This window comes from Achroia grisella, unplaced genomic scaffold (assembly GCF_030625045.1).
Source record: "Achroia grisella isolate CSIRO2021 unplaced genomic scaffold, CSIRO_AGI_Agris_v1 utg874, whole genome shotgun sequence".
Classification (NCBI taxonomy): domain Eukaryota; kingdom Metazoa; phylum Arthropoda; class Insecta; order Lepidoptera; family Pyralidae; genus Achroia; species Achroia grisella.
This window is the reverse complement of record NW_026713051.1, coordinates 5,312,605-5,326,911: the sequence shown is the minus strand read 5'-3', so window position 1 is coordinate 5,326,911 and position 14,307 is coordinate 5,312,605. Positions and strand designations below refer to the sequence as shown.

The following is a 14,307-nucleotide window of genomic DNA, read 5'->3' as shown; positions in this document are numbered from 1 at the left end:
CATCTATTGACACGGTATCCTATGAAATCTGTCATTTTAGAACGTGTGTGGTTTTTCTTATCTTTCAGTATGTTTGCACTGAGATCGCTGATTACTGGAGTGATGCGTTCCAGAAGAGTCCTCTCAAAAGTACAGAACCCAATAAAAATCCAGAAGTTCGGCCATACCCATGATGGACCCCCACAGCCATTCGACAATATGCCGTTCAACGTCACAAATCGGTTAGAATATAATGTTGATCCATAACTTTTTCATTACAGATTATTTTTAATACATAAAATTAATAATATATAGCCGTCTTTGATAAATCTATCTTCACAACGAATTTCATTAAGATTCGTTGGATGAAAAAGGCATATTGTTGAGTTTACGTATAAGTGTAGGTATTTATTATATCTGGATAGACTCGTTCATAAATTACGTAATCATGTTGTGACAGAATCCATGCGATCTTGTCTCATAACACTAAATTTTTTTATTCACTTAAGTTGGGAATTTTTTATGGATGATAATGGAATGGTGCTTCCATCTGCTCTAACGTTATATGCTGTCGGGGCACCAGTAGAATGATAAGATGAACTTGAGGTCAGTTAGTTAGTCCATAGTGACATTTTCACCAGAAATGTATCATAGCTTCCAGGGATTCCCCCTGCGTCAACCTGACAGGTCCATTGTTACCAATGGGATGAGCAATCCACATTATTTACATCCTGTCATACCAGGGAGTAGGGTTTGTTAGTTTTTTTTATATGATAATGGAACGGTGCATCCGCCTGCGCTAACAGTTTACGCTGGCAGGATCAGGTCAGTTAGCCCATCATGACAAATTCACCAAGAATTTATCACGATGGTTTCCCAGGGGAATTGCGTGGAGGTCCACCTGACATGGTACATTACTAGCAATGATGTAAGTACTCCACAAATAGAAATAGAAATAGAAATAATCTTTATTCAAATAAACTCATTACAAGCACTTTTGAATAGTCATATTTTAATTCTACCACTCATTCGGAATGCAGATTCATCACAAGAAGAATGAGCAAGAAACTTGTGTGTTGCTCTTTTTAATAGATATTTTTTTTTATATAAATAATTACAGTATAACAAGTAAGAGGCGTGCGATAATCAACATAGAAGTCGCTACGCACTCATTATTAATGTAATCAGATAATATTGTCAGTGCTATGGATTTAAAGTTTTTCTATAAAAACATTATTATTGTTAACGAATTCTTCAATTTTATAGTAAGCTTTTTTTGCAAAGGAACTGTTTTATTTGACATTTAAATCTCTTTTCTGGCAGATTTATAACAGACTCTTGTATTTTAATGTAAAACCTTACGCAATTGCCATAAAACGAATTACTAACTTTAGCCAAACGACATTTAAGTAAAATCAGTTTGTTATTGTTTTGTAAGCTTTTATTAGTGCAATCACTAACTCTTTTGAAACTCTATATTCCTTCTGGCATAGAGCCACATTACTTACAATCCCCATTCCCCAGGGATTGTTGGTTTTTTTATGTGTATGATTATGGAATAATGCACCCGTCTGCGCTAACGGGTTACGCTGGCGGGTCACCAGTGAAGGTTCTTAGGATGAACATAAAGTCAGGTCAGTTAGCCCATCGTGCTAAATTCACCGGGAATTTATTACGATGGTTTCCAGGGGGAACCGCGTGGAGGTCAACCTGACATGGTACATTGCTAGTAATGGGGTCATGAGTCCACATTACTAACAATCCCTTTCCCCTCAGGGATTGTTGGTTTATTTTATTGATGATAATGGTATGGTGCACCCGCCTGCGCTAACGGTTTACGCTGGCGGGGCACCAGTGGAGGATGATCAGATGAACATGAGGTCAGGTCAGTTAGCCCATCGTGCCATATTTACCAGAAATTTATCACGATGGTTTCCAGGGGAACCGCGTGGAGGTCTACCTGAGGGATTGTTGGTTATGGACTAGCAATATATACCAACCTCAAATTAAAAAAAGCTGTAGTGGTTGTTTCATGGTATATGACGTAGGTAATTATAGGCTAACTGGACTGATTTCATACTGATCCTAATAACTAATATTGTCCACTAAACTAATCACATTATGCATCAACTGAATGTTTGTATACCAGGTACTTTGCCAGTGTGTTCTTCGCTTTCTTCTTCGGCAGCGGTTTGTGGATACCATACTTCATAGTCTGGTACTCCATGGCAAAGAAAACTTTGTAACTTGAAGTAATAAAGATTATTTCAGTTTATAACTATTTAAAAATAAAGTAAAACCTATTTTTTAGTATACTAGTTCATTTAACCAAATGTACTCAGTTACAAAATAAAACTTAATATAAAGATTAGAACTTTTCATACTAAAACCATGTACATTTTGTACATCAGAATTTAAAAAAATCAATTTAACTCTTTGCGACAACTGTTTATTATCAAGAATACTGTAGTATAGTCTAACCCTGGTTGTATAGGATATATAAAACACATTTTACATTTTCTTAATAGTATAGATGGTACTGTTAAGAAAATAGAAATGTGTTTCTATTTTCTAATGTGTTTCTAATTAATTTTACCTGTTATAACTATACCTATTTAGGCTGCTTTATTTGAAGTGAGATCTAATATCATATATTACATGAAAATGAAAAATATAAAAATACAAATCCCAAATATAACCAATGACATTGTAACACTTTTACATGAATAATTTTCAAATTTGATATTTTGATTCAGTTTATCTATGTACTGATCGCACCGTATTAATTTCAAGCACTCTTCTAGAAGAGTGCTGGAAATATAGAATAACAAATGAGCTAAAGACACACCAGTTGGTAAGTTTTTGGCATATTAGTTTGATAGTGTATGCTATGATTGTACTTATAATTATTAATAAATAAACACAAGTCAAACAAATAGATTAGTTATAGTTACAGATGTAATTGTAAGCATTTGATGCATTAGAGAAAATACTTAGTTAGAAGTGAATCTGAAGATTGGTTTGAATTATAATTAATAATGCATAAAATTAAAAAAGTTTAAAAGTAACACATGAAAATTCTCAATCTGTTACAATAATACCCCTACAAATGGACTGTTTAAGGTACTTTTTAATATGAGATCCCAATAATTCCACTAGTGGAAAACTAAGGTATGCTATTATGAAATAAAACAAAAATTAATACACTAATAAATTTATTAAGTAAAGATTGCTACAGAGTTGAGAAAACTATGGCCATGATGGTGGATCACCCTCTTTGACCTTACCACCATACAGACATGACTTGTCCCTGAAGTTAACCATCCTGAGTGTTTCCTGATCATCAAGGAATTTTCCAATGAAGTAACCAGTCAGTGGGATAAGTCCCCATACATATCTTGTTGTTATACCGAAAATAGCCATTTTAATTTTGCTTCTGCTGCGCCTTCCACTTTCTAGTGTGATTCCAGTCCAGCCAAATGCAACTCAATGTTACAATTGGGCAGGTTACACTTACCAGATTCCGACGGAGGAACCTGCCTATCGCCATATAACTGGAATGTGAGAGCAATTCAATATTTAATCAATTTGTTTTGAGATACAAATACATAATAAATAATAAATTCACTTTAATTCTCATGGAAAAGTCATGACTCAAATGTGTGGTGCAAATTATAAAGTGTATGTAGAATGAGGTACATGTATATTAACCTTAGTACTCAGTTTTCCATCTACCCCAAAGAACATCTTTTTTTTTATTTACTTCATTTATCAATACATTTTCTTGTATAATGTTCGAGTACTTGTTTTAGTTACAATAAAAAATATTTGTTATCTACTTATAAACAATCTGCACATCTGGTTTGGTTAGAGCAAGTTAGGCAATCATTTGTTATTTTAATTGCTAAAATTTTACAAACATTTAGATTATTTTAACATTACATAGATTTACAATAGATATTTTAAAAGAATAAGGTTGATTACTATATTAGTAGAAAGAAATCCAGAGCAATCACTGCTGATCTAAGCTGTAATTATTATATAACACATTTAAAGTTATCATTTAAAATATATAAAAAACAAAACAAATGATAGCCAATGACTAAATATAATACTCAAATGCATCTCGTAAAGACAAAAGTGAGTATTGTTCTCGAAATTCGGCAATTAATATCCTACGCCACAAATTGAAAATAGTCTGGTTCGATATTTACAGATGACTTACACAGGTATACTTAACAAACACAGATTGAAAAATAAAATAGATCTTAAACACAAATGTACTTTAGCATGGCATTAATGGATAAATAATAATTTTATTCAAATAAAATACTAACCTAGACGATCAGTGACGACTTTAAGAATTCAGAATATTTTTCGCAATTGACAAATTTGACAATGCACAAGTAGACAATCTTCATTATGTCAAGTAGGCACAGACTAATAACTAGATTCTAAAATTAAACCCACAGAGTAAATATACAAACTATATGAGAAAATCATAGTAGTTAATTTTGAACTTTCGTGTTTATTTTTGTATTTATTATATATTTAAGACCCGGTTAATAATTTAAATAAAGTCATAGTAGTCTGATTTTTTTTTATCTTGAAAACATTGCTTCTAGCATGTTATGCCGGGGCAGAGGTTCGCTGCGAGGCTTCAACCGGAACCGACTAGACAGAAAAAAAGACGACTGACTGACACGAATTCGATATCTTTTTTTATTATTATAAATTAATATTTTTAGATCTGTTTCTTTATATGTCGTGTTTTTAATAAATTTCAATATTTGGTAACTAAGGTAAGACAAAGTCTTAAAAATATAAAAAAAAATTTTTTTTTGATCGGATTTTCTCACGGCAAAAGGACTCAGCCCATACAGCCAAATAATTGTAATATTAAAAAAAAGCCTACTCTGTATTTTGTATGTCATATTTTCACTTTTTTTTTAATTAAAGTTCAAATAAATTCTTTCACAATATCTGAAATTTAAAAAAATGTATGGCATCTGCTATTGATTATATGACCACAAAATAGGAACATACCAATACATCTGCAAGAAAACAGTGCAGGATTAATCAGTATTGGCATTTTATGAAATATAAGATTCAATCAAGAGGAATTGGTAAAAGCCAGTTTAATGGTCAGCTCTTTAATTCTATATTTTGTATAAATTTCCTAATCTTTACGAAACGATTTATGTTAAAGTCTTGTATTTTTTGGATTTCAGTTTGTCGTGACATTTACATTATTTCCGTAAACATTGTGTGCTGGTAACAGTGCATATCATGTTAGTAAATTTATAAGTATCATATCATTAGACCTGTACAGACCTTCAGAATGGATGATGATGATAAACAGTCAGTACCTCCAGTTTCTACACCTAGAAAACTACTGAAGGAGCTAGCAGAGTTAAAAAAACAACGGGGTTACTTGAAGGGCCGACTAACTCAGTTTAGAAAGTACTTGGACTCATTTCAAGTTAGTAGTCCATCTAAACATGAAATAAAAGAGATTCAGTTTAGGATGAAAGCTACTATGGATCTATACAAAAACTTTAATAATATTGAAACCCAAATTGAGTTTCTTATTCCAGAGTCTGAAGCAGTAAACAATTCTGAATATGTTGAATCATTTGAAGCACTGTATTTTGATATTATGGCTACTTCAGAAGGTTTAATAGAATGTAATGAGACTGGTGGCAATACTAATAAGCCAAAATTTAATAATATTTCTAGCGATGAAGTTCCTGAAGTCAAACTTTCTTGTTTTCCTGATATTAAGCTCCCATCCTTTGATGGATTATCATTTGATGCTTGGCTCGCGTATAAGGACTCCTTTGTCACTATGATACATGAGCATTCAGAACTAAATGATATCCAGAAGTTCTATTACTTAAAATCTTCACTAAGAAACAGTGCATTGCAGGTAATAAGTGAATTGGAATTCACATCTAATAATTATAAGCATGCATGGGATCTGTTACAATCTAAATATCATAATCCAAGTCTTCTGGTAAATAATCATTTGAAATCATTATTTTCAATTCCTTCTATGAAACAAGAATCACACACAGAAATTAGGGAATTGATTGACACTGTGTTATGGAATTTACGAGCTCTAAATTCATTGGATGAGCCTACAGACTCTTGGGACACAATAATCATTTATTTAATTGTTACAAAATTGGATACTGCCACAGAGCGCGACTGGAAGAAACATAAAGGGACACTTCTTTGTGAATATTCTAGGAAATTAAAGTTGGATGATTTATTGTCATTTCTCCACAATAAAGCAGACAAGTTAGATATGATAACTTCCAGTCACTCTAAGGTATAGAATAGTCCATGATTAGTATTAATGAAAATAAGGAATGGACACCATAAAAATAATTTACAATTGGTACATGGTTATGTATAAACTGCATTTAAGAGCAAATTTACTAATTATAACCATAATAAACACTATTCTTACTCGTCATGTAAAGGTAGTAATCTAATTTATTTATGTTTTTATTTTCTAATTTTATACTTTGATGAGTATTAATGAGTCATGTCATATTATTATATTTAAGAATTAAAATTTTCAAAATTAAAGAATTATAGAGAAAAAGTTTGTTTTGTCATGCAACACATAACATTGTTTTCCCATTTTTCACAACTGAAATCGAATTATTTATAGGCGCGGATATTAGACGATGATAGAAATCAATTAATAAACGGACTATATTTTAAGTTAAGTTTAAAGTTCTCATTTGGTTGGTTGATATTTGTCTGTGTACCTCTGAAGAAACCGCCCGAGGCCTTTGGTGATTCATTGACACTAGCTAAAAGTAGATTTCTTTTGCTCAAACTCAAACGAATGTTAAGTCACCTGAATCGTATAGATAGAGTTGATCATCCTAACTACTTCGAACGTCTTCAGGATGTTTTTGAATACGATAATTTGTAGTAGTCTACAAAACTTCAGTTCATTAGACAAATTTCTCAAGGACATAGATTTACTCTGTCCAGTTCTTCAAAACGATATCTTTTCTATTATATTATATTCAGTGGTGGTTATCATGCGCCAGAAACCTTTTTAGAAAAATAGTCCGTGAGTATATTATTTGTATATTTGTATGCATATCAAAGTAAAACTATGACCCTCCTTTCATACGAATGGATCCTATTTCTATCCATTAGATTTATATAAATCCGATCCTATATCCTGGGTCAATCATGACATTAAATCGAAGGGGCAGACACAAAGAATTACATTGAACATTACGTTTGCTCGGTTACTTTGGCAGTTCATTTAGAACTTGTAACCAGCTTATCTACTGAAGAATATATTTTATCAATTAAAAGCTTCATTAGCAGACAAGGTAAATCTAATTCTATATTTTCTAATAAATCTAGTTTCGTCGCAACAAACATTTTTTTTTCCTTTTTGTTAATAATAGTAAACAAATCGTTATAATTTGCCACAGATGAATGATGCTACTTTCATTTAATCCCCCTTTATTCAGATTAATACTATTATCTATTAAATAATACGATAATTCCTACAGATTAATAAAACCTTTGACGTCTGGCCATTTCCTTATTAGCTGACCATTAAAATCAAATCAAGTCAGGTTGACTGCTCCATCAGTGAAGAATTTGCTATACATCACTTCACGACTGTATCGTTACCATTACATTGAGTACCTGACGTCCGCAATTCTCGCATCGTTAGTCCAGAGAGTACGTGTTAGAACTCCAATAAAGGGGTTAAGTGGAAGTTGCAATAGAAAGTATTGAACTGGGCGCTTTAGTTATTTTAGAGGACGAGAAATTGACTGGATTGTTGGATTTGTCCCAAAGTCAATTTGAGACTCTCAAATTGACTTTGGGACAAATCCAACAATTATGTCCGGGTGCGAACGGTATCTCCCGTATAGCAAATATTTGCATGGCAAAAGAAGGCGTTTACTAAAATTTGCTTCTCACTACTGCAGCCAGAAGAGAAAGACATCATATATCCTACAGTAGGAAGTCAAAGCTTCAAAGGTCGAGGGTATATCGACGACATCTCCCATAAATATAATTTCTGTTCTAATCTAAATCTCAATTGCATGTAACTTCAATGTTAATGTCAAAAATATAGTTATATGAAGGTCTCTTACTGAATACCTTTGCAATTCAATCATAGGAAGAATTGTTTGACTTGATTCCTACAGCTAGTAGACATTATGTCAAACAATTGTGTAGAACGACCCAACAATGCATCGTATATTCGGTAAACCACAAAGTTCAAAGTAAGGGTTTTCATAACATGTTTCATAAGAAAATGAATTAAGAGGACCGAACTAGTATGGTTAGGGTAGTAGGATAGAAAAAAATGGAGTTATAGAGACTGCCGAGTCTATCATCAAATCTACGTTTTTACTTCTATGCCAATAGAAGTAAAAGAACTTTTAGTATGAATATTTAAAATATTCATAAAATTTAATTAAAATTAGCAACGTCATTCTGGTTTTCACTTCTATTTACACTTCAAGCAACAACTATATGGTGTTTATAATAAACACCATATAAAGATGCATATAATTATAAAATACAAAAATATATTACGGGTTGTACAAGATTATGACAAAATATTAATACAATTCAATGGAAATAATTAATCCTTACTAATAAAGCGACAGACAGACAGAATTCTGTTTGTCTGTCGCGCTTTCACGCCAAAACTACTGAACCGATTTAAATCAAATTTGGTATACAGTATAAACTGAGGGTTGAAAGGGAACAGGAAAGCCATACAACCTACGGAAGTATCGCCGCGTATATATTTTTAAAGTTAGAAGCTTGTAACTTATTATTTAGGCTGATGAATAAATATAAATATTATGTTCAGTTTCTCAAAATTTTACCCTTAATATAAATTGATTGGATGAAAGTTTTTATGGAAATTCGTTATTTATGAACTTTGAATTATAAAGTTTTTATTATTAGCCTAAATGATTAAAAAGGCGATCCAAGGTCACTATACCACGCTAAGATGCGGGAACAGCTAGTATAAAATAATATTAAACGTGAGTAGTATTTGTATATATGTATATGTACTTGATTTTTAAAATTGCGTCATTTATTTCAATAATATTTAGACTTTTTCTACTTTCAATTATTGCATTTAATTCTAAAAAAGATACAATAGAGGTAATTATTTATCGTGAGTAAGAAATGAAAATGTTTGATTCAATTTGTAAGTATCGCGTAAAACACGAAACGACTGTTTTATATATTGTAGTACCTGGGTACTGAATTTTTGATCTTCGGAAGTGTTTCATTTAGTGTAACTTTTTACTGCTCCCTTCTTAATATTTTCATCAGTCTGTCTCTAGTTCTTATTATTGTTTTGGCTACTAATTTATAATAATTTTATCCGTTTAAGTATATTTTTTATTCATGTGACTTTTTCTTAATCATGTGCCTTGTCTAATCTGTGAAGTAGACGCTTCACTTCATACAGTAGGTAGGGTCTCTACATTTTAAAATTTTGTTTTTATTGTTTATTGTTGTTACATTGACTATAGTTTGTTATCGGTGTGTTTACATATCAGATCACATGTTTAGTGCAGCATGTTTATTTTTGAACTCGGTAATTAAAATTAAATTATTTTCAGTAGAACTTTGTATTTTTTCGCCATGTTAAGTCTATAGCACCCTTCCTCAAGGACATGATCGATCGGATTTTTTTCAGTGCTAAACGTTGAAGGCCTGAAGATCGACCTTAAATGAAATTGATTCGATCGATCAAGCCATTTCGGAGGAGTACCGTTACAAAGAGTGCAAATCTTATCTCTAAGATCGCTCCGCGCTTCGTATTTCGCTCTATAACACTAATTTCCATTGAGTTATGACCCACTTGAGTGAAATTTGTTACAATGTAAACGATTACTAGGAATACTAGTATTTAGTTAATGATATGTCACGGGGTTTTGGATATACATATTGAAAATCTTAAACATATTTTTTATATATATATTAATAATCCTTACTAATATATTATTAGCAATGTGAAAACGTCGAAACTACTGAATCGATTTTAATGAAATTTGGTACACAGATAGTCTGAGAAAGGGAATGGTTACGTTTAATACCACAAAAGGTAGAAGTTTGTTCTTATTTTGTAGGCTCTTGATTAAATATGAATAAATATGATATACAAAGTATGTTATTATATAACCCTTAAGGGGTAAAACAAAATGGAAGATGAAAGTTTCTATGGAAATTCGTTATATTTTAAGTTAGAACAATGAAGCTATTTCATTGGGTTTTTGGGTCATTGGACTCTCTAAAATATGGTCGAGCGCAGTGATGGCTGGTCATACTCGTGAACGAGTGCTGCTTGTAGGGACTGGTCTGCTCTTATCACTACGACTGATTTAATCTTATTGTGTATATTTGAGCCTAAATAAATTAGTGCTGGTTGGTAGTTTGTATTCACACGTTTCGACTTGTAAAATGTGAACTTACAAGAATTGTTTAAAAGAGCAACACACAAGTTTCTTGCTTATTCTTCTTGTGATGAGACAGCATTCCGAATGAGCGGTAGATTTAAGAAAAAAATCTTGACTATTCAAAGGTGCTTAAATTAAGTTTATTTCAATAAATTATTTTCTATTCTATTCTATTCAAAGTCGCGGGCATAGCTAGTACTATATAATGTACATGATCTATACGATGCATTATGTATAATACTATTTACAACAAATAACATAACGAAATGTAGGTACGAGTTTCAAGTGACTATCTGAAGAGGTAACTTAGAAAAAGTAGAGTTCCTTAAAGACTAAAATATACTTGGTGAATAAAATATATTGAGGTTTAACTTTGTTTTATTTCTAACAATGTGCTTTCAATAAACCTATCTCTAGATAAATTCATATAATAAAAGACGTAAGCCAATAGAAAAATAAAGTAGCAGTAAAATTAACAAAAGTAAATAAAAAGTTACGAGAATGACAAAATTTATATCAGTCATAGTTGAATTAATACAAATATTGTATAATTTTTCGCTAGGTATTCTTTGTTTGATTTGTAATGTGATGAAAATCTTCATAAATTGGAACACTCGTTCCGTACGGGTGAAATATGAAAGATTCATACTGACTAAAATTTCCACGGTGTTCCTCAGTATGCCAGGGGAAATACATACATTTGTAAGTGTTGTATTGCGACTGCTGTAGGGGTAGTATTAAAACATCTCACAAACTGGGCCGCGGCTACAGCAGGTATATCCCGCAGAGTAATTAATTGTACATAGCTCTGCGTCTTATTCAATCTGTTTGGCTAATGGTATTAAAAGTGCTGTGTAGTTAGTTACTAATTGAGCCTTTATTGCTATGTTATGTGTTGTGCTATGAACAGAATATGCGAGTGTTGTCCTGCTAGCTATATAAAGATATAGTGAGGAGTTTTGCCTTTTAGTAATCTAATCCAAAGCGTTTTTAACAGTACTCAACATTTCTTGCATATTGTGAAATGTATTCAGGAGCAGCAGATAATAACAATTCAAAACCATAATACGAATTACAATTCTATCTTTATTTTCATGAAAGTTATGAACGAATGTCGTCGGAACGTCGGATCTACCCGTTAGTACCCGGAGATGGTACGGTAGCCATTTATGGGCCTGATAGCCATGACTCAGTGTATGATGGAATTACTATAAAGTAAGGTCAGTTAAATCATCGTGACAAAATAACGATGATGTCTAGTAGAGACCGTGTGGAGATCGAGCTGGTTGACATCGTGACATGCTACATAAATAAAAATATGTAAATTTATTCAAATATGCCTTCGTAGGGTAATAATGCCTTCGAGTTATCATTACCTTAGTGGCTAATAGACTGACGACAGGGGCGGCGCATGCTGGGACAAGGGGTTCGAGTGGGGCCCATTCCGGTCGTAAAGCGTCCCCTTGGTGGCCTGCTCCTGTTGTGGATGGTTGTCTTAGGGTTGTAAGTCTGTCGTCCTCACAACAATAGTTAAAATAGGGGAGTCGTATCCCGTATTCCAAGGCGTCTTCCAACTGGGAAGAGCTCCCCCCACGTGTTGAGGGCCCGCTTGCGGGCAACCGCATAGGGTTTATAATAAGTAGGAGTCTCACAGTACTTATCTCTTCAACCACTAAGATGGACGGAACTCCATGAGGGATTTTCCCTGCGTAACAATAAAGAGTAAACCCAGATTAGCATACAAAATAAACTAATAATATTGTCGTAGTAGTGTAACAAACTTCTAATTGACAAGACTTATTTTTCTTGGTCCATTCCGAACAAGGCTGCGATGTTAACGAATAAATAAATTTGGCACAAATGTTTGCCACAAACTTTTTTAAACTTCGTTCCACATAGAGTAAACATAGAGCAAAATATAGAGCAGCCCCAGGGATAACAACCGTAAGAGAATCCTCGTAGAGACGAGATTCCGTATGTTAATACGGAAATTCGCAAAATACAATATGTATGTTGTTAAAGAGTTGATCTAATATATAGTACAAGATTTTTATTTCTGTGTATAACACAAAAATGACTGAGTAGCTCTACCTTACTTTATTCTTTGCTCTAGCAATGTAGTACATTGCAAGTCTACATGTTGGCAGAATTTTAAAATATTATATTGCCACTTGACAAAAAAAAATATGAATGTCTGCACCATGAAAATTGTGTTACGTAAATATTGGTGGTAAAATGTACGTATTTATAAAAAAAGCCCGTATTTTATAATTATGGATAAGTTAAAAAAAATTCAAAATCTACAAAACTTTACAACAAATAAAAAAAAAGATTTGTCACGTACTCTACGTGTTAGAAAAATTTTAACTTGCAATATTATTACATTATATTGTTGGCTAACCAGGGCTGACCTGACTCAGGCCCTGCCAACCGAACAATAAAGGAGAGCATTTCAGAACATGTAATAGCCCACTTCGTCGTATTCATCGGTTCGTCGCGATTTGGTTATACAAATTGTAGTGTTCTAAAATTACATTGGTTTTAATGAAGTGAACAATATTATTGGTGATGTTGACCTTAGGCTTATTGTTATTTCGTAAACAAACTGTAAAAGAACACACCTTTACTGTAGTAATCCGTCAAAAATCGAGAAAGCTTCAAACGTGTTTGAAGCTTTCGTATTCGCATTAATGGAACTATGAACCTGGACCCTTTAACGTTGAGCTTATCGCAAATCAATTATCTTGTTGTTAATTTAAATAAGAAAAACTTCAAACAAACGAGTCAGGAGTTGTCACAGGTGAGTGATTTTACATTTGTGCTAATTTCTACAGCTCGTCTTTGTTTTCTATTGTCGCCATATTGTAAAGTCGGGCGGCCACGGACGTTCGGTAACTGCAACGTTGTTGTAAAAATTATCGTGTTTATTAATGCAATGTTCACAGTTTGTTGCCAAGTAGCAGCATATAAATAATTATGATATTATTAGCGTTTCGTCATTGGGATCGCCATTATTCAGGTTTGAATGTATCTAGTTTTTTTAATTACCACTTATAACGGGTTAAATCTGATGATGACAATGTTGTATTTGCATTTAGATTGCGGATAAGAAGATTACAAATGCAACTAAATAAACACTTCTCTAAGATGCCTATGATGAATAGATTGTATTATAGTAAATTGATTTCTTTGTGTGAATGTAGAGTCCTTTCATAATCAATATCAAATCTATTTTAAAGACCTAAACAGTATTACACTAAATGGGGAAGGGGTTTCATTTTAGAAATTTTAGAATAAATAAGGGAATTTATTCATTATATGTCTGATTTGATTTAATTCAATTTTTAACTTAATAGTATAATAATACTATTAAATAAAAAAAACTGCTTTTAATATTAAATACTAATGGAGAATAATAGGGATGAACATCCCATTGCTAGTAACATATTATGTCAGGTGGACCTCCATGTGGTTCCCTCTGGAAACCATTATGATAATTCCTGGTGATTTTTTCACAATGGGCTGACTGACCTGACCTCATGATCATGCCATCATTCTACACTGATGCCTATTATATCCCATTCATAACCAACTTAGACTCTACATTCTCAGACCTGTGTTTTTTTTTATTTACACATATGTATAATAAAAAAAAACACTGGTGCCTTGTAAGCTTAAACTATTAGCATAGGCAGTAGCACCGATCCATTATAATCCATTAAAAAAAATTACATGATGTTAGGTTAGAAACAAGTTCACAAGGTATTAACTGTAATAGTTATGTGGAGGGTTGGACGAATGGACTCACCTTATGTTATGATTGTCAAATTTCCCACACATT

The 14,307-nt window shown here is 32.5% G+C and overlaps 3 protein-coding genes across 4 annotated transcripts in view; 2 read left to right on the top strand and 1 right to left on the bottom strand.

The window, feature by feature from the left end:
• Positions 1–3,183: 3,183 nt before the first annotated feature.
• Positions 3,184–4,425, bottom strand: LOC131853025 (uncharacterized). Its single transcript, XM_059203815.1, has 2 exons — positions 4,317–4,425; positions 3,184–3,533 (listed from the first exon to the last, which is right to left on the bottom strand). Exon 2 carries the CDS (start codon positions 3,400–3,402, stop codon positions 3,229–3,231), a length of 174 nt encoding a protein of 57 aa, XP_059059798.1. The 5' UTR covers positions 3,403–3,533; positions 4,317–4,425; the 3' UTR covers positions 3,184–3,228.
• Positions 4,426–4,938: 513 nt separating this feature from the next.
• Positions 4,939–6,571, top strand: LOC131853024 (uncharacterized). Its single transcript, XM_059203814.1, has 2 exons — positions 4,939–5,123; positions 5,211–6,571. Exon 2 carries the CDS (start codon positions 5,321–5,323, stop codon positions 6,317–6,319), a length of 999 nt encoding a protein of 332 aa, XP_059059797.1. The 5' UTR covers positions 4,939–5,123; positions 5,211–5,320; the 3' UTR covers positions 6,320–6,571.
• A 6,350-nt stretch (positions 6,572–12,921) lies between these two features.
• The window catches only part of LOC131853094 (CCR4-NOT transcription complex subunit 1-like), a 40,083-nt gene continuing 38,697 nt past the window's right edge, over positions 12,922–14,307 (top strand). Inside the window, exon 1 of one of the 2 annotated variants that reach the window (XM_059203909.1) lies at positions 12,922–13,266. In XM_059203909.1, the coding sequence (XP_059059892.1) occupies positions 13,165–13,266 (102 nt within the window). In that variant the 5' untranslated portion in view covers positions 12,922–13,164. The remainder of the gene's footprint in view (positions 13,267–14,307) is intronic. The other variant, XM_059203907.1, reaches the window with a different exon arrangement.